The sequence below is a fragment of the Stenella coeruleoalba genome (assembly GCF_951394435.1).
Source record: "Stenella coeruleoalba genome assembly, chromosome: 18".
Taxonomy (NCBI): Eukaryota; Metazoa; Chordata; class Mammalia; order Artiodactyla; family Delphinidae; genus Stenella; species Stenella coeruleoalba.
In genome coordinates, this window is record NC_137164.1 from 66341318 (window position 1) to 66359433 (window position 18116).

Genomic DNA, 18116 nt, shown 5'->3' on the forward strand with positions numbered 1-18116 from the left:
TAGTATTTAGGGAATCCTAGTAGCAGCATCCTATTCATTTTTATATGCATGTTTAAGGTAGAAACTGCTCTAACAAGAAAATACAAGTTTTAGAAAAGCATTAAAAATGAGAAAAAAGTGACTGCAACCACCCCGGTGAATCTCCTGTTTCTGGCCTCAGCATCTAATAAACACCCCCGGCCCCCATCTGCTCGTCGCCTTAGCAAACAGGTGGCCGGAGCTCTGTGGGGTCAGAGGTCAGAGAGGAGTCACCCCGGGGAAAGCACGTGCTCCGTCCGGGTGTGCGAGGTGAGGGTCCAGGCTGGAAGGCCGCCTGGAGAGGCTCTCCGCCCTCACTCACTCGGGGTCAAGCTCTCTCTCTGCACAGACTGAACAAAAGGCTCTGAGGCTCTGGCTACTATTCTGCCGACCGCCTGCCCAGCACCAGATGCTCCCAGGCCCTGCGCCGGACATTCCGCACGGTCGCCTTGTTCACACCCGCGGGAACGCGAGGCCTGACTGCAGAGCGAGCCGGGGAACCAAGGGCCCGGGGCTGCAGCTCACCCAGGGTCACAGAGCTCGGGGCAAGCCCAGCACCCTGGAGTCCCCACGGGGGGAACTGTGGCCGCCGCCAGGCTCCCGCAGCGGATGGTGGGTACACTTCTCTTCAGTGAAAGTCTCCCTGGCTGGAAGATGAAGGCCTGGGCTTCCTTTGAGGTGACGAGCAGGCCCAGATGTCAGGGCAAAGGGCAAAATCAGACTAGTTTTGCTGGGCAAACACTTGATGAAAAATACGCGATGCATTCCAAATAAATTATATATAGCTCATTGAGAAATGGACCCTGGTACCTCCTTTATTAAAACCAAAACGCAAGTAACAAGCCAGCCATGGAAAATATTCCGACCATACCCTATGCAAAGACGCACTGACAAACAGCAGCAGCTCCCGTTTCCAAGAGCCCCTCCACGCGAAGGCTCATGTGAGGTCCTTTGTGGACCTCACAGCTGGCCCAGGAGAGAAGGACCACGGTCCTCATGACACAGCTGAGAAAGCTGAGGTGCAGAGGGCAGGTCACTTACACAAGGTCCCCCGCGGCCAGTGGCGGGGGGTTAAGCCCCACTCTGCCTGTGCATCGTGGGTCAGCCTCTAAATGGAAAGTGTGCGTAAGCTGCTGGCTTGGCAGGAGGAACCGAGGTGGCATGGCCTGCCTTGGGTTACAGCACTGGGATGCTACAAGCAGCTCGAGGAGAACAATCCGATGCCCCCTCCAATTCCCTGCAGGTCAACTCGCCTTCCTGTATGTATTTTATAAAAGCCTACAGGAACGACAGTGTCAGGGAACAAATACATTTGGGCATCTGTATATTTCAATCAATAATCACATCTCCTTTACCTGAAAATCCTTCGGCTTTTAGAGGCATCGGGGAAAATGGCTGGAATAGAAAAGCTAAGGACAAGGCTGATTTGTCACAAACAGGAAGGCAGGCCTCCTGCTGCCCCTTGTGGGGTGCAGGGTCCACTAAGCATCCGTTTACCCCCAGGAGGGGCAGCAAGAGGGCATGAGCTGTGTTCAGCGTTAGCCGGCCCACGTTCCACAGCAGTCCTGTGGCTCCGTGTCCACCAGGGAGACGACCGTGCCCAGGCAGCTGTGCAGTGCCGTCCCGGGAGGGCTGGGGCTGGGTGGCCAGCCCGCCCCTCTGAAGGCCCAGAGAGCACACACCCTGGGCTCTGTGGGCCCAAGAGTCTCCGCTGCACATTCTTCTTCTCTCTCTTTTTTTTAAAATTTATTTAATTTAATTTATTTTATTTTTGGCTGAGTTGGGTCTTTGTTGCTGTGCGCGGGCTTTCTCCAGTTGCGGCGAGTGGGGGCTACTCTTCCTTGCAGTGCGCGGGCTTCTCATTGTGGTGGCTTCACTTGTTGTGGAGCACGGGCTCTAGGCCCACGGGCTTCAGTAGTCGTGGCGTGCGGGCTTCAGTAGTTGTGGCTCACGGGCTCTAGAGTGCAGGCCCAGAAGTTGTGGCCCACGGGCTTCAGTAGTTGTGGCTTGCGGGCTCAGTAGTTGTGGCACACGGGCTTAGTTGCTCCGCAGCATGTGGGATCCTCCTGGACCAGGGCTCAAACCCGTGTCCCCTGCATTGGCCGGCAGATTCTTAACCACTGTGCCACCAGGGAAGCCCTCTCTCTTCTTTTTTAACGACCACTTGAAAATGTAAAAACCCATTCTTAGCTCATAAGCCAACCGAAACAGGCGGCTGTAGTTTGCCCATCCCCACGCTAGACCATCGAGCCGGCCAACATGCAAAACCCTGTCCGCTGCCAACCACACCAGTAACCTGGATCCCACCGAGGGAACCCAGCGCCGGTACAGGAGCCGCGGTGACGTGATGGCTCCGAAATAACCTGCCATCACAACAGATACTTGTTTTCTGTCACCCCGCATCAATGTCACGAATCCACAGGGAATCAGCAAATTCTCACGACTTCCAGAACCTCCGTCCAGAGCATCACAGTGGACTTCAGGTTTTAGCAAAGGGAAAAGTGTTACCACCTGGGCCATCACTCTGCTTTAGGGCCACTGCTAATTCCTTCCTCAGCAGTGGCTTATCTGCACCTTAAATTGACCTTCAGCTCCAGGGGAGAGGTGTCAGCCTATCTTATCTGCCCGGTAGGTCTCATCATCTCCCGCCTCTGTGGACCTTTTTTCTCTTCTTCCCAGTGTCTGTCTGTCTGTCTGTCTGTCTCTCTCTCTCTCTCTCACTCACACACACACACACACACTCACACACACTACAGGAACACTCCTTTGCTGGAAACATCGCTCTACAGTGAGTTTCCCACAGTGGCCCACCTGCCACCTAACCTCCCAGGCTCATTATCTCTTTCCTACACGGCCCCTGGCATCCCTTCTTTCTTGCTTGCTCCTTAATTAGACCCAAACAGAGGTGAAAGAATTTCATCATTACTGAAAAAACCACAGTAAAGATATCACTTTGTTCTGCCCTCTCAAAATCTGCCAGGATTTCTGGAAGATACCATAAGGAAAACTAAAGGAGGAGACACAGGAGTCCAGGGCTGCGGTTCAGGGGGACAACTGAAAGAAATGGGTTAATAACCAAAACTTACATAGAGAGTTATTCCACCAAAACAAAACAGGGAGGACAAACGGTTTCTATTATCTCAGCCTGCTGTCCACTTGGTACACCATTTTCCATTTCCATCCTGTTCACTCCAGTCGTGTCGCCCTGAAGCACACACCTTCTCCACGGGTGAGTTAAGCTGGCTCTAACACTCAAATGCCTCCCAAAGAGTAAATACTGTACTGCAACCTTTTTGTTATTAGATTGCTTTTCTCCATTTTGCCATATCGATGTAACATATCCATGTTATACTGGAAGAAGCAGTAAAATCTATGAAAACCACCATATGTTGTCCCTTCCTATATTAAACTGCTGGAAGGATGGAAAATGGTGCAGCCACTTCAGAAAGCAGTTTGGCGATGTCTCGGAAAGATAAGCATAAAACCACCACAGGACCCGACAATTCCACTCTCAAGAGAACTGAAAACACACGCCACTCAAAGACACACACACAAATGTGTGTAGCAGCATTACTCCTAACAGCCAAACGCTGGAAACAACCTCAATGTCCATCCTCTGGGGAAAGGACAGAGAAATGTGGTGCGTCCTTACAATACAACATACCAACGCAAGCTACATCATGAACCTGAAGCCAGTGACGAGTGACCACATGCTGTGTGACTCCACGGATATGAAATGCCCAGAAAAGGCAAATCGATGAAGACAAAAAGCATGAGGGACAAAAATGTCCTACACTAATTTATGGAGACGATTTTACCAGTCGGTAAAGTTACTAAAAATCACTGAGTTGTACACCTGGAAGGAGGGCATTTTATGACACGTAAAATATACTACAACAAAGCTGTTTAATTAACAGAAAGACCACACGTGGAGTATCTTCGTTCACCTGTCTCCCCAGTGGCTGCGGGATGTGCAGGAAAGGCACTGACGTCATCCGGCTCACCCTTCCTCGACACCCTAAGACTCCTGGCATGTCCTCGGTGTCCAGGGGACGCATGACTTTTGGAAAAACAAAACAAAGTTTCGTCCTCTTCCATAACTTCATGATTTACCCAAGCTCCACGTCCCGTCTGCTCTTCCACCCGATCTAGCGCCCAAACGGAACGGCCTGTAGAGGCCGCTAGCCAACGTGTCCATGAAGCTTCGAGATCAAACGTGACCCCGACACTTCAAGAGGGATCCTGACCAACTATCTGTGAAGTGCAATATTTGTTCAAAGTTTAAAAAGAACAAGTGTTTTCCTTATGTCTCCATAATAGCAAAAGAATAAAACACCTCTGGGGCTGTGAGTAGAGAAGAGCACAATCTAAGTATCAGATTTCAAACAAGTGAGGTTCGGGAAAATTATAATCTAATTTAAAATAAATTCTTAAGTGAAAGATTTGTTATTTCTGACTTAGAAGCAGCCAACTTAATAAACGCACCAGGGGAATTAAATGCTGTAAGGAAGCTCCGACCCACCTGTGCTCCATACCATTTGTCTGTCTACCAAGTGGCACCCGACAGGAGGGCGTTTCAATAGAAATGCAGGATTTTATTTTCTAGTACTAGTACTGTACTAGTAATGAGTAAGCACGTACTGCCTGCTACATCGCACACTACCTGGAATTCATGTGGCGTGTCCCACTTAATCCCAGGTCTCAGCAATACCAGCATCTGCTGTTTAGACCTAGAAACACAACACACTTCCTCGTGTGTGTGAAGTGTCGTAGTTCAGGGTGTAGCCTTTTGAGGAGAAGGGGTTCAAAGCCTGGTCCTACCACATACTTGCTTTATGATTGTGGGCAATAACCTTTGTGCTGTGGTTTCCCAATCTTTGAAGAGGGGGAGGATTACAGGCCATTTATAACTTCTTATTTCTGATCCCAGCTTGAAGACAAGGCCTTCACAGGACTGTATCATTTTCTGGACATGGTGTCCGGCTCTCGTGAGTTACTCCCTTCCGGCACCACAGTCCACCAGCCCCAGTGCTGACCACTCTGTAAATGGGGACTGAAATAAGCAACCTTTTGGAAGGTGTGCAAACCTAAGTAAATACAGCTGAGTAAGGGCTGGTCCAGCCAAGTCCCTCCTGTCTATTAAAGGGCAAAGAACTGACAAAAACAATTCACTCATCCTTTGCACAGCCAAAAAAAAAAAAAAAAGAAAAAAGAAAAACCTGTCTACCTGAAGGTTGGTTCCACCTTTCTCCCAGTCCTGCATTTTACTGATGGTAACTAAAACTGAGCCAGCCTTGCAGATCTGGGTTCAGCTCAGCTGGTAACACGGTAATCTCTCACACCCATCTATCACTTCCTACTTCTCAGAAAACCATCATTTAGCTGGCCTCTTAGATCCAGGAAACAATATACAAGGCAGTCCACTGACTTCACATTAAGAGGTAGATGTTAAACGTCACATGCCTGAGATTAATAAATTATCAGGCTTCCTGGCTCCTCATTTCCACCGCACCTCTCTCTATCAAATCCTCCTTTCCCGGAGGGGAGACAGTGAAACTGAGGGGAAGCAACGCAGACCCCTGGGAAAGTTGGCAAGAGAGTTTACCTTCTAAGTCTTTGTCTTTTGCTGTATTTCCCCATCCACGTGTCCAAGCATTAACACTCACGCTATGGCTGCAACAACTCAGCTGAAGTTCAGACCCCATAATTTCCAAACTCAAAACTGTTAAAATACAGCCTGACAAGAACGGGGTTGTTGTGCAGATAACAGGACAGAGAACAAAATCTGAGACCCTCCAGCCAGAGTGTAGGGGAAAGCCACCCAACCGAAGCCACCCTGGGCCTGAAAATGCCAACCCAGGGAAAGGAGCGCGAGACGGCCTCGGCACCGCTCTGCAGCAGAGCCGGTGATGCCCTCCTCCAAAGCTTCCCCCTTCACCGAGATCCCTCCACAGAGAGACCCCGCAGAGCTGAGCATCCGCAAAAGGAGAACTAAACACTTGAAGGGCAGATCAGAGGAACAGCGCAACAAACTCGCTCCCAGGCTGAAGAGCGCCAGCAAGTGCGTGTGTATTTAACTGAAGCTCACGCAGCTATTCAAGTGCAGTAGGTCAGCTTGGATTCAGAGGTCAGAGTTTAGAAACCTCAACCCTCCAGAAGCAGGAAGCACAAAAAGGCCTCTAAGCACAAAAACAGCTGCCACGAATGTGGAGGCCTGAGTTAGCACGCGCTGCCCTTCACACAAGGGGGCCCTTGGCTCTCCCGCGGAACAGTCTGGTCCTCAATCAACACACTCTCAGAAAGGCCGAGGACCTGGGTTCCTAACCCACAGCAGGCTGGGCAAGGGCGGGTGGGGACCCCAGAAGGGGCTCTGACTGCTGTGGGAGGGGACGTGCAGAGGAAGGAGGTCAGCGATCGGAGCAGCAGACCCTGCCACACCAGGCGGCACCCCGGGACATCACTGAGTCACGCACGACCCAGGACCCCGCCCCTGCTGAGGGGGAAATGCCAGCCAGCCCCCAGCGGGCTAAGTCTGGAAATACCGAGCTGGAATCATCAAGACGTGTCCCCAGAAAGGATTTGGTCCAGATGCACAAAGACTTCAGACCCTGCCCCACAGTTTGTCCTTAGAGCTAGCTTCTTGTCAACAGTCCTTCAATTCTCCAAACAGGTCCAGAGAGGCAACCTCTGCAGGTCCCTGCCATAAGGAAGCCGCGGCAGGTGGAACCAGGCCAGGTCAGAACAGAACCGGGGGGGGGGGGGAGCATCAGAGGCTCCATGAGCACAGGGTTCCTGCTTTCTCAGCCCACCAATGGGAATGACTCATGACTCACGCAACCTCCCGCCAACGGGCAACTGTGATCAGCAAACACTGTGGAAGGAAGCTTTAAATAGGCAGGGACTTCCCTGGTGGCGCAGCGGTTAAGAATCTGCCTGCCAATGCAGGGGACATGGGTTCGAGCCCTGGTCCGGGAGAATCCCACATGCCGAAGAGCAACTAAGCTCGTGCGCCACAACTACTGAGCCCACGTGCCACAGCTACTGAAGCCTGCGCGCCTAGAGACCGTGCTCCACAACAAGAGAAGCCACCGCGATGAGGAGGCCACGCACCGCGACGAAGAGTAGCCCCCGCTCACCGCAACTAGAGAAAGCCCGCGCGCAGCCAAAAATAAAATTTAAAAAAAACAAACTAATAGAACTTTAAAGGCTCTCCATCAAGATGGTTTACCGCTGGACATCTAGTAAGGTCATCCACGCAGCTCTCCATCCCAGATGAACCTCCTGTTACACAAACGAAGCTGCATTTTACTCCTGGGTCCTCCTCGGTCCTACACTGAATGAGAACAGCATGCAGCAGACTGGCAAGCCTGGACGTCCTGGCTCCCATTCGAAGGAGTCAGCCCTGTCGAGGGAACCCAGGCTTCAAGATAAGTACAAGGACACTTCCAGTAAGAGGCGGCAAACGAAAGGCACATTTACGCTGCTCTCCTGTGATCCACACAGTTAATAAAATGTTAACAAAATGAAAATCAGAAAAAAAGTCCATCTACAATCAAACAAGTAGATCGCTGAGTCACCCAAAGGAAGAGCGAGCGGGGTAGAGGATGGTGGCAGGCAGGGGTGCAGGACAGAGGCACAGGGGTCCCTGCCCTGGTGCTGGGCAGCCTGCAGGACAGACGGAACTGCCCCTCCAGGACACCTGCTAAGCCAGAGGAAGCCCCACACAGGCATGCAGAGATGCCTCTCAAAGGAAAGGGACAGTGAAAAAATACAATACGCAAAAGGCAGAAGGAAAATGGTACGTCAGAGGAATTTCCAAGGGAGGGGGAAACACTTCAGACAAATATTTTTCTTGACTCGATAAAATTAAAACTGGGACTCTCATTTTTAAAAATCTCAAAAAAGGATCAACATGGTTGGAGACAAAGATAATAAAAATCATTACCAAAATAAATATCGCATTAAAAGCAGCAAAAAGTAGACAAGACACTGCTGAAAACAATGACGGAACAAAAAATCATGTAAAAATGGAAAAACTAAAAAGATAAACGGGAACACAGAAGATGCCAGATGTGGAAGCAAAGACGATTCCATATATACATATGTATTATACCTAAAAATGGATAAAAGGAAATAGCAAAAAATCTCACTTCTTCTGGTTTATCCTAAGGAAATAATTAGACGAGCGGAAAGATTCATATATTCATTGGAGATTACCATAATTTCTTTTCAAGCTGCAAATTACCTAAGCAGACATCAACTAATTACAGAAATTACCCTGCAGCCATACAATGAAATACCAAGCAGCCACTCAAAATAACGTTGATTTACTGACATGGAAAAGAATCTCAATGTTTAAGAAAGAAGAGCGCATTACAGAGCAGTACCTAGAGAATAATTCCATTTTTGTTGTGTTTGTGTGGGGCGGGGGAGGAGAAGCAAGTCATATACATTCACAGGAAAAAACTTGGGAAGGATGTACACTAAAATATTAACAGTGGTTATCTATTTTTTTCATCTGTTTTTCTGCATTGTCCCAACTGTTTAAAATGAGCTTATTTTGCAAATTTACTAGGTAAGGCAGAACTATAGCATTTCCATTTTTAATGAACAGACACACATATATACCAGAAGATCAACAAACGCCAGGCCTAGGTTCACGAAGGAGATTTTCAGTTTACAGTCCAGAATTCTTGGGTCAAACCATTCTGGCTACAGAAGAGCAGTTATCGGACCTCTCTGATCCATTACCCTAAACCAATCTATTACAATAAAAAAGCTAAAAGCAGCAAATGTCCTTCTATATTAGATTAAACATCCTGAATTATATTATACCAAACACTGTAATTACTGCATTACTTTTAAACAATTCTCTCCATAAGGAGAACCAATAAACAAAAGACTAAAAAAGATAAATCATCTGACAAATCTCAAGAAGACGTAACTCCTGCCATATCTGCATTTATTTTTAAACCCATGTGATTTTTTTTTCTGAAGCTAAACAGGAAACATGAAAGTTTAAAGAAATTGGGAGTTCATGGGAATTTCTCAAGAGATGGAGATGTAATTCAGCACTCCTCTTAAAATCTTTGCCATTCTAGGTTTCACTGAAGAATAAGAACAGAAATAAATTACGTTAAATGAGATCGTTCCGTTTAAAAGACAGCACATTTAACTACATGTGGCTTGCAGGCAAAGAACAAGACAAAGAACAAGACAAAGACGTGACAAGACACATGATCACGAAGCCGAGGCTGAGGAGGATGCAGGGGTCCAGCTGATGAGCCGATTCACCTTCCACAACAGACCCTGATTAAGGCCCTTTTAGAGCCTGCACGTGGCACTGATCACCGTCTCCCTGAAGACACTGTTCTCCCGTCAGGTGTGTCCCCTACCAGTCCAGGCAGATCTCAAGTGGCCAGACTCATAAATGAAAAGACCCCCTCCCTTCACTGTCAAAGACCTTCCTTTCTTTCCATCATGTCACAAAACTCAAATAGCATTTGAGTAACTCATTTTAGAAGACTTTTTATTTGGGATTTTTTTTTTTTAATGATGAAATTATCAGACCTGTCAAAAAGCTTAGGTGATATGGACACTATAGCCATAAGGTGACCAATTCTGCCAAGAATACGGTGAACGGAGAGGCTGGCTCCCGTTCACCGGCCAATTCAAGCGCTTATCAGAGGCAGCAGAGGCCTCAGCCACCTCGGGACTGCCCGCTGTCCTGCCACCAGGCCTCCTTCCAACCAACCCGAAGATAAGCAGGCTGGCTGCTCACCTTCCCAATTATCACCCAAACGGGCCCTCTTATCTCCACTCCTACAAATGCAGGTGGCAAAACCTCCACCTGGAAAGTTAAGTCCCATTTCTCACTTCAAAAAGGGCATCGAGAACCAAGCAACACGCTCAGAAGAGCCAAGAAGATGGATTTTTCTCCACTAAAAACTGACACAGCACATTAACTCTTTGTGTTTGTCACGTGAACCTTCTCAGAGTTATTCACCCCTTCATCTCTGGGGCCCTCTAACGCCTCAGCGTTCCTTCTTCCCATACCTGTTTTAAGGCACCATTTTTTTACATTAAAAAAATTTAAAAGATGCAGATAAAAAATTTCACCAGGGTGCTGACTGTGAGTTGTTTTCCCAGTATTTGTAACCAAGACACCTCTCGTCTGCTGACTCTGGAAAGGGCATGGATGCCGCGAGGGTGGTGCAGGGGAAGGTCAGGAGGTGTCACCTTTAACTGCCAATCACCGTTTTCTCTGCAAGGCCCCCAGTTCTGTTCAGCGATCAACCCAATAACCTTGGCCTTATTACCAACTCTTTCTGACCAACTGAACAAACTGAAAGAAAGCACAACATATACAAGCAGTAACCTTTTCTAGACGTCAGCATCACAGCCTCAATCAGCCATGTGATCAAATACTCCAGTGAACCAACCCGCAGCTGTAGTTCCTATCCATACTGAACTATCTGCTGCTAAACCCTCAGGGAAGTGATGTCACTTATGGGCTTGGGTCACCAGTCCGTCCCTTCCCCCTTGAGAACTCAACTGAAACCCTAATTCTTGACTCCAGTATGTAAAGCCACTGGAGAACCTGGCATAGTGTGAAGAAAAGAACGTGGCACCTGCAGCCAGATGCGTGTGGGTTCAAATCCACCTCCTCCTACTAGTTGTTTCTCTAGGACTTGGTTTACTCATCTGTAAAAGGACAAAAAAAACGCATACATACTATAGTTTTCCTGAGAATAAAATATGAAAATTAACTTTTTAAAACTGGTACATAGGGCTTCCCTGGTGGCGCAGTGGTTGAGAGTCCGCCTGCCGATGTAGGGGACACGGGTTCGTGCCCTGGTCCGGGAAGATCCCACATGTCGCGGAGCGGCTAGGCCCGTGAGCCATGGCCACTGAGCCTACGCGTCCGGAGCCTGTGCTCTGCAACGGGAGAGGCCACAACAGTGAGAGGTCCACATACCGCAAAAAAAAAAAAAAAACAAAACTGGTACATGACAAATGATCCCATGTTCCCATTACAGTCTGATCAGAAGCCTTAGCTGCATTCTTCTTCTGAGTCACAACTGCCGAGTTACATGCAGTAGTAGTTGAAACGCAGACAAGTGGCACACGGTAAATTTCAGCTAACGGCTGCATGTGGATAGATAAATCATGCAAGTGTCAAGGAGCTGACCCATCTCAAGGCTTCATCCTCAAATCCCACACCTGACCACACACACCCATCACTGTTCTCCCTCATACCACATCTTTCTCTAGGAAAAACGAATGAATCACTTAATCTACTATATGACCTTCAAGGTGCATCCTTATCCAAGTCGTGACCCCGGGCTAGGACCACAGTGGTCCTGATGCAGAGGCCTCTGCAATCGGGCTGCTGCTAATACAACCTCCCTGGTGACTGCATCCTGAGACCATAGATAACACACGCTGCGAAACACAAAGGTCTCGGTGAAAAGAATTTTTTGCGCAACCTTCTGAAATACAGTCAGCGAACCGTCAGCTAAGCTCAGCAACTTCCTCCATCAGCCTAAGGCCACCCACCTCTTCCCTGCCTGCCTCTGCTCGGTGTGACCTCAGAGCAGGTTGTCACATCTTACAACTCTTTCATTTAATGACCTGACTTTTCTACAGGAATCTCACTCAGTTAACACATTCACACATTTATTTACAGTGGCTAGAGCTGTAATGCTGCAGGGTCCCCCATGACAGCCAGATTCCATCTTCCGCAAAGGGGCTTTCATCCTAACTCGTGAAACATCACTGTCAGTTGTTACCAACTAAGATAACGCTTCAGAGAAGGTAAAAGCTTGTTTCTTCTGCCTCTTTTTGTTTTTCCCCCTTAAAACAGGAGCAGCCCCCCTCCTATAGTTTTGTCTTCCGAAAAGACAAACCACCAGTAACCATCACCCGAGTCCAACTGAACTTCCTAATACCCTGGCCTCCCAGGAAGGTTCACGGCCACAGCCACCCTTTTCCTGGATGAGAGAAGCCCCAGAGCTCTTGGCTCAAAGGTAAAATCACTAATTTGCAAGTCGTTTTTGTAAAAACTATTGTTTCGTTCTAGAGGCCCAATTCTAAGTATGCAAAAGAAAACGAAACCATATATACTGTCTACTGTGCTTCAAGTGTATTCAACCCAATTTAAAAAAAAAGAAAACAAACAAACCTGTCTTCGGAATCAGGAGTGAAGATTAAGCTCAACGTTTTAAAAAGAGACATACAGAATACTGTGACCAGCCGGTAAATCTCAAGCCCACCCAGATTTCCAATCTCTCCTTATTATCTGTTCCCCAAGCACATCAGAAAGAAGCTAAGAAGCCACCTAGGCCACTTCAGGGTTGATCTGGATTATCCAGTCCGTGAAGGAGATACCACCTGATGGAAACCCCCATCATATTTCCTCTTCCTTTTTCAGCACGTTTATCATACTCCAAACAAAAAGCTTTCCCATACTTTCTCTTCCCCATTATCTCAGGAAGGAGGAGGGGAAGGAAAAACCGTAACCTTACTCATGTACACCAGTCACCCCAAACTTCAGCCAATTCTAGGAACAGATCTCTTCTGCCTGGAGTGCCCTTTACCCACTAGAGCCCCTTAAAGAACTTCTCAAATACACACCCACATGCCACCTCCTCCAGGAGGGCTTCCTTTCTTTCACCCACTTTTTGGTTAATATCACCCTGTACCACCAGCACTCGCCAGAGTCTGCCAGTGCCAGGCTGTAAGCACATTAAGGACAGCAGGCGCAGCTCGCCCCCTTGCCCAGCCCCGAGCACGGTGCATTAAGCACAGCAGACATCCACTAAGTCTCTGTTGGCTGAAGAATGAGCATCATGGCTCATCAGGAGTATTAAAAGCACTTAAGTGCTGGTAGAAATTGGACTGCTTAAAGGGTCTTGGTTAGAGGTTAGTGACATTTCTGATGGAACTGCTGTGAAAGGGAAGAAAAAAACATCACATGGAATTCCCAGCCTTCCCTTCAGTTCTAAATGCAAGACGGTGAACAATCCTTTGCAATTAAGGCAACCACAGACTCCTCGCCTTCAACATTAGTTACCCCTGGGGAATAAAATCATACAGTTCTGCACTGTTTGATTTTTTTTTTTTACCATTAGTTGTATACTACTTCTATAATATTTTAAATAAATTAAAGTTTGTAACAGCTCAATTTTTAGAAGGAATCTTTACGGGGGGGGCACCATGTGGTATTTTCCCTTCTTAAAATCCCCAACAGCCTCCCACAGGAACTGGAATTATGGCAAGGGACTGAGACCCTGAGGACCAAACCGAGCTCAGGATTGCAGAAGCTAAGGAGGAAAAAATGGCACATATTCACGGAACAATATTTCAGCAGAATCCAAACGACATGCTTTAAAAACACCCTCCTTTATTTTTAGGGCAGTGAAACTATTCTGCATGATACTAGAAGGGTGGACACATGTCCTTATACATTTATGAAAACCCACAGAATGCACAACAGCAGTGAACCCTAACATAAACTATGGACTTCGGGTGATAATGATGTGTCAATGGAGGGCCATCCCTCATAAAAAATATAATCTGGGGCAGGACAGTGACGGGCAGCAGAGACCACCCGGGAAAATCTCTGCATCTTCCACTCAATTCTTTTTGTGACCCGAAACTGCTCTAAAAAATAAAGTCTATTTTTAAAAATGAGTATCTTCATTGTTCCAGTCACCCACTCCCCCAAAGAGCCCATACTTCCCCAAAACACTTAGTGCCCACTACTCTTTACAGAATTTTTAAATGGGCCATTTCACTTTAATTATTAAAATTACCTCTGGCTAAAACTGTAATAAATCAGGAGTTCTGATTTAACCTGCCAAGTTTTATAAATTGACATCTCCAGACCCCCAAGTATTCTAAGACATCGTGCTTCTTAAGAGATTAAACTGAACCAACTAGATAGATCCAACTCCAAAGTCCCCTTCTCGTTTAAAACTGGCATTTTAGGATGCTTCAACTGTACAAATATTAAAGAAAATTATTTTAATAACATAATCCCCAAACAACCCATCCCCAACATGGCTTTCATTTTTCCTGATTACTCTCCAGGGCGCACCAGGCCGGTAAGAAGCACCCCAGGAACCCTAGCACCAGCCACGTGGGGTAAAACGAAAGCCTGCCTGGTTTAGAGTTAACTAGAGGCTTCTACAGCAATTTTTGCCCGTGTAACCAAACGCTAAGACGTCTGAACAACATCCTTGTTAAATTCTGCTACCCAGTTCATTCAAAAGTTACTTACTTCAGGCATGACATTCACTAAACTACACATTAAAGAGCGTCAGGGTCAAAATTAAGTATATACTAGGTATTTGGAACTCTGGCATATGACTTATCTAATAAAACTCCCATCACCCGAGAAACAACAAGCTGCTCTCGACTTCTGGGCAATCAGCTCATGAACTGCTCCCACTGATAACAGCCACACAGCGCCTCTCCCGGCCCATCCACCCACCCTGAGGCCAGGGGTGGAAATCCCTGACGCTGTGACAGAAGAGTTCAGAGTAGAAGGCCTCACAGTGGATAACAACTGAAGCAGGTGGAGCACCCAGGTGCCTGTGAGATCGGGAACTCGGGCTCCTCCCTTTCCAATCACCCTCCCCACGGTGCTCACACCCGTTCTCGTATTGCTAACCACCCCCCTGATGACCTGATTCATAAATCACCAGCCTCGGTCCCTAGCCTGGACTCTTCCCCCAAGCTCCAGACCCAGGCATGTAACCACCTATTCCTTTCCTCCACCTACATTCCAGGCATCTGAACAGAACTCCTTATCTGTGTAGGTTCTTCATCATCTGTGCCAATCAGTGGCCCCATGATTCATTCACCCACACACCCAGGCCAGATCCCATCTTAGGATTCCTCCTTCCCTCCATCACCCTCTTCGCCCAGCTGGCCCATTCTGCCCAGGGCTCCCTCTTGAATCCCATCCAGCCACCGATGCCTCCGTCCAGTCCCGCATCAGTGGTCTCCTACCTGAGGGACCAGCCTCTGCCCTCTCCAGTCCAAGTGCCAAACTTTCACAACAAAATTGGTCTCATTCTGCCACTGCAAACATTCCTGGGAATTTTGCATCACCTAACAGGCTGAAGCCCAAACCAGTCAGCATTGTCCTTTATGAGCTGGTCCCCAACTACCTCTTCAACTTCATCTCTCTTGTTTTCCTTTTTCCTTAAAGTCCAGCAAAACTGAATCCCTTGCACTTTTCCAAACACTCTGTGCTATTTAATAAAAAACAAAACAAAAAAAAAAACTCTCACGCTTTTGAACATTCTATTGTCTGGATTCCTTCTGCCTTTTTAAATAAAAAAAGAGCTCAGGCATCATTTCCTTTATTGAGGTTCAAACTGCCACCTCACGATATAATTACTCCTTCCTCTTGTGTTTCTTCTGAGCCTTATACTTCCTTCTACAACTGCATTTATCCCAGAGAGAAGTATGTTTACACACATGCCTCTGCTCTTAGACTGTAAGCCTCCTGAACACAGGGTTATCATTTATCTTCCTAATCCCAATGCCAGCACAGTGTCCAACACATGGCAAATCCCTCTACGGCCCTCAACGTCATTCCTGTATCATGTCATCAATTTTTCACTGCCTAATATTCTACCTATTAGATATCTATTTAGATCAACACACATTCTTTCTTCCTCTAAGACTGCTACTTTTATGAACTAGTATAAATGCTTTTCCAACATCTACCTAAAATCAATTTTAAAATGAAGAATAGGAATTTTCATTGAGAACTTCTCAATGAAATGTAGCAAAGAGGGACTCACACCAGAGCTGCAGTATCAGGAAGGCATTAAAGGATGAAGAACAAAGATACTGGTGGTAACAGTGAGGCGCAGCACAGTGCAGGAGACCAATCTGAACTCAGAAATGTTGCACGGGACCAGTTCTGCACCAAGAAAAGTCAAGTCTTCCTTTTTCTCCAACTCTCTTATACTAACTAGCTTCCTGCCTTCAGAACCAGAAAGTCATAGTTCAGTTAGGCTTTTCTAAGTTAGCCTCAGAACTTAATCACCATTTATAAAGTCATTTCTGTAAGAAAATGTGTGGGACTTCTAACCAACACACTTACAAGTGAAATCTGAAATGTACTTGGGAACTGCCCATAGTTTAAACTTTATTTCTGACACATGAAAACATCTGCTTCTTTTTGCATCAAACTGTATCAGTGGTGATCATGAAAATAGATTACAAATAAAAACATTAATAAATCCCTTATTAATTTTTTGTTTTATAAAATAAATGGCCACACTGACTACATCACTACCTAGTATTTCAGCTTAAAATAGCAAAGATCTTTTCGAAGTCTGACAACACGTCCTCTTTTTCTTTCATTGTACTCTTATGCGACAAGTTTCCCTTTCCATGATCACTCTTGTAAGACTTAAATAACTAAAGGCAATCAGTCACACAATAAAGAAAAAATTGCTTTAATTTGAATAAAGAAAAAAAGCAAAACGGTTCTAGAAAAATTCAGTAATGCTCTACTTTCATACTACTGCCTTGTATTCCTCCTTAAGTTTTTCCATTCATCAAATATATGTGGTAGAAGGGCAGCAGCAGAGGTCCACGCCCCTAAACCCAAAGTCTCCAAAAACCAAGAGTTTTTCATGACTCCCTCGGAGGGGAGGTCTAAACTGATCTGAATCCACGTGGCAGGAAAACCTGAAGTGATGCGGGGCTATTCGGAGCCCCAGTCCCCGAAGCCAGGCGCCCGTGGTTAGCACGGGCACCACCACCGCCCGCAGACCCTCGCTAACATGTGCGCCTTGGGCGGGAAGAAAACACGGTACAAGTGATATGTGTGATTTCAGTGACTACAGCCCCGTCACTCAGAACGCATCCACTATCAAATGGGTAAAAAGCACACCCATCCTCTTGGTGCGGGGAGCCAGAATGTTCATTCACAGCAGTAATTTTAAGTCACCGTATTTGCACCTGTTATTGTCCCGTGAATTTCTACATCTTCTACAACTTTTCATTAAATCAAAGACTAAAAAGAGACATGCAGGATATAAACTATTTTAAAACTGGAATGTTGATCACGTATACGAAATATTCATCTGAAGAACACAATCCAGCCAGGCAGGATTCCCTCCGTTCCACTTGTTCCATCCACCGCAGAGAGAAGCCCGGAAAGGAGTGGTCCTGTGGTTCTGAATTAATGCTCACATGAACACGTGTGTACACAAGCAGAGTCTCTGTGGGCCCCCATGCACACGTAGGGTCCTCTGTTTAGGACACAACTGCTGCAGGGGCAAGGGGCCCAGCATGAATATGTAATACCCCTTGGTGAGTGTCTGGCTTACTGACGTCAGTGAGGCAATCACCTACAGACACTCATGAAATAACCACCACAGTGCTTTCCAGTAACACTGTTGTGGGAGGAGAAGGAGGGCTAATTTTTCCTTCTCCAAAGGCAAAATGAAAGCAGCAAGGTAATTCTATCTAACCAGCAGAACCAAACAGGAATGTGCTCTGACTAGAACTCCGTGTCCCAAGGATGGGGCATGCCTTACCCCAAAGAGGTGAGCCAGAAATGCCAATAAAATCATCGCAGGGCTTCCCTGGTGGCGCCGTGGTTGAGAATCTGCCTGCCGATGCAGGGGACACAGGTTCGTGCCCCGGTCCGGGAAGATCCCACATGCCGTGGAGCAGCTGGGCCTGTGAGCCATGGCCGCTGAGCCTGCGCTCCACGACGGGAGAGGCCACAACAGTAAGAGGCCCGCTTACCGCAAAAAAAAAAATAAAAAAATCATCACAAGGAAATTTCGTGAAAATGGGGGACGATATTTACCATCCAATTCTGAGTGGAAAACAATGTAGGAAACAATGCCTGGAAAACAGCTCTATTCAAGTAGTGGGATTACAGACGCTTGTGCTTTAAAAACAGTTTAGTGGCGGATGGACTGACGGGTGTTTTTCCATTTCAGCACCCATCTTCAGACCCCCACTTCACACTGTCTTTTACAAGGCTATGTGTAGACAACATGGCCAGTCTGGGGAGGGAGCTCCAACTCTGCAGGAGACAAGCACCCAGAAGC

General features: G+C 47.0%; 1 protein-coding gene across 3 annotated transcripts in view; it reads right to left on the reverse strand.

The window, feature by feature from the left end:
• STK24 (serine/threonine kinase 24) overlaps positions 1 to 18116 on the reverse strand; it is a 102408-nt gene that overhangs the window by 70991 nt on the left and 13301 nt on the right. Inside the window, exon 1 of one of the 3 annotated variants that reach the window (XM_079902749.1) lies at positions 7247 to 7300. The exons of the other annotated variants lie outside the window; for them this stretch is intronic. Coding sequence (XP_079758875.1) covers positions 7247 to 7285 — 39 coding nt within the window. The 5' untranslated portion in view covers positions 7286 to 7300. Of the gene's footprint in view, positions 1 to 7246; positions 7301 to 18116 lie in introns of those variants that run through there. 3 annotated transcript variants of the gene reach the window in all.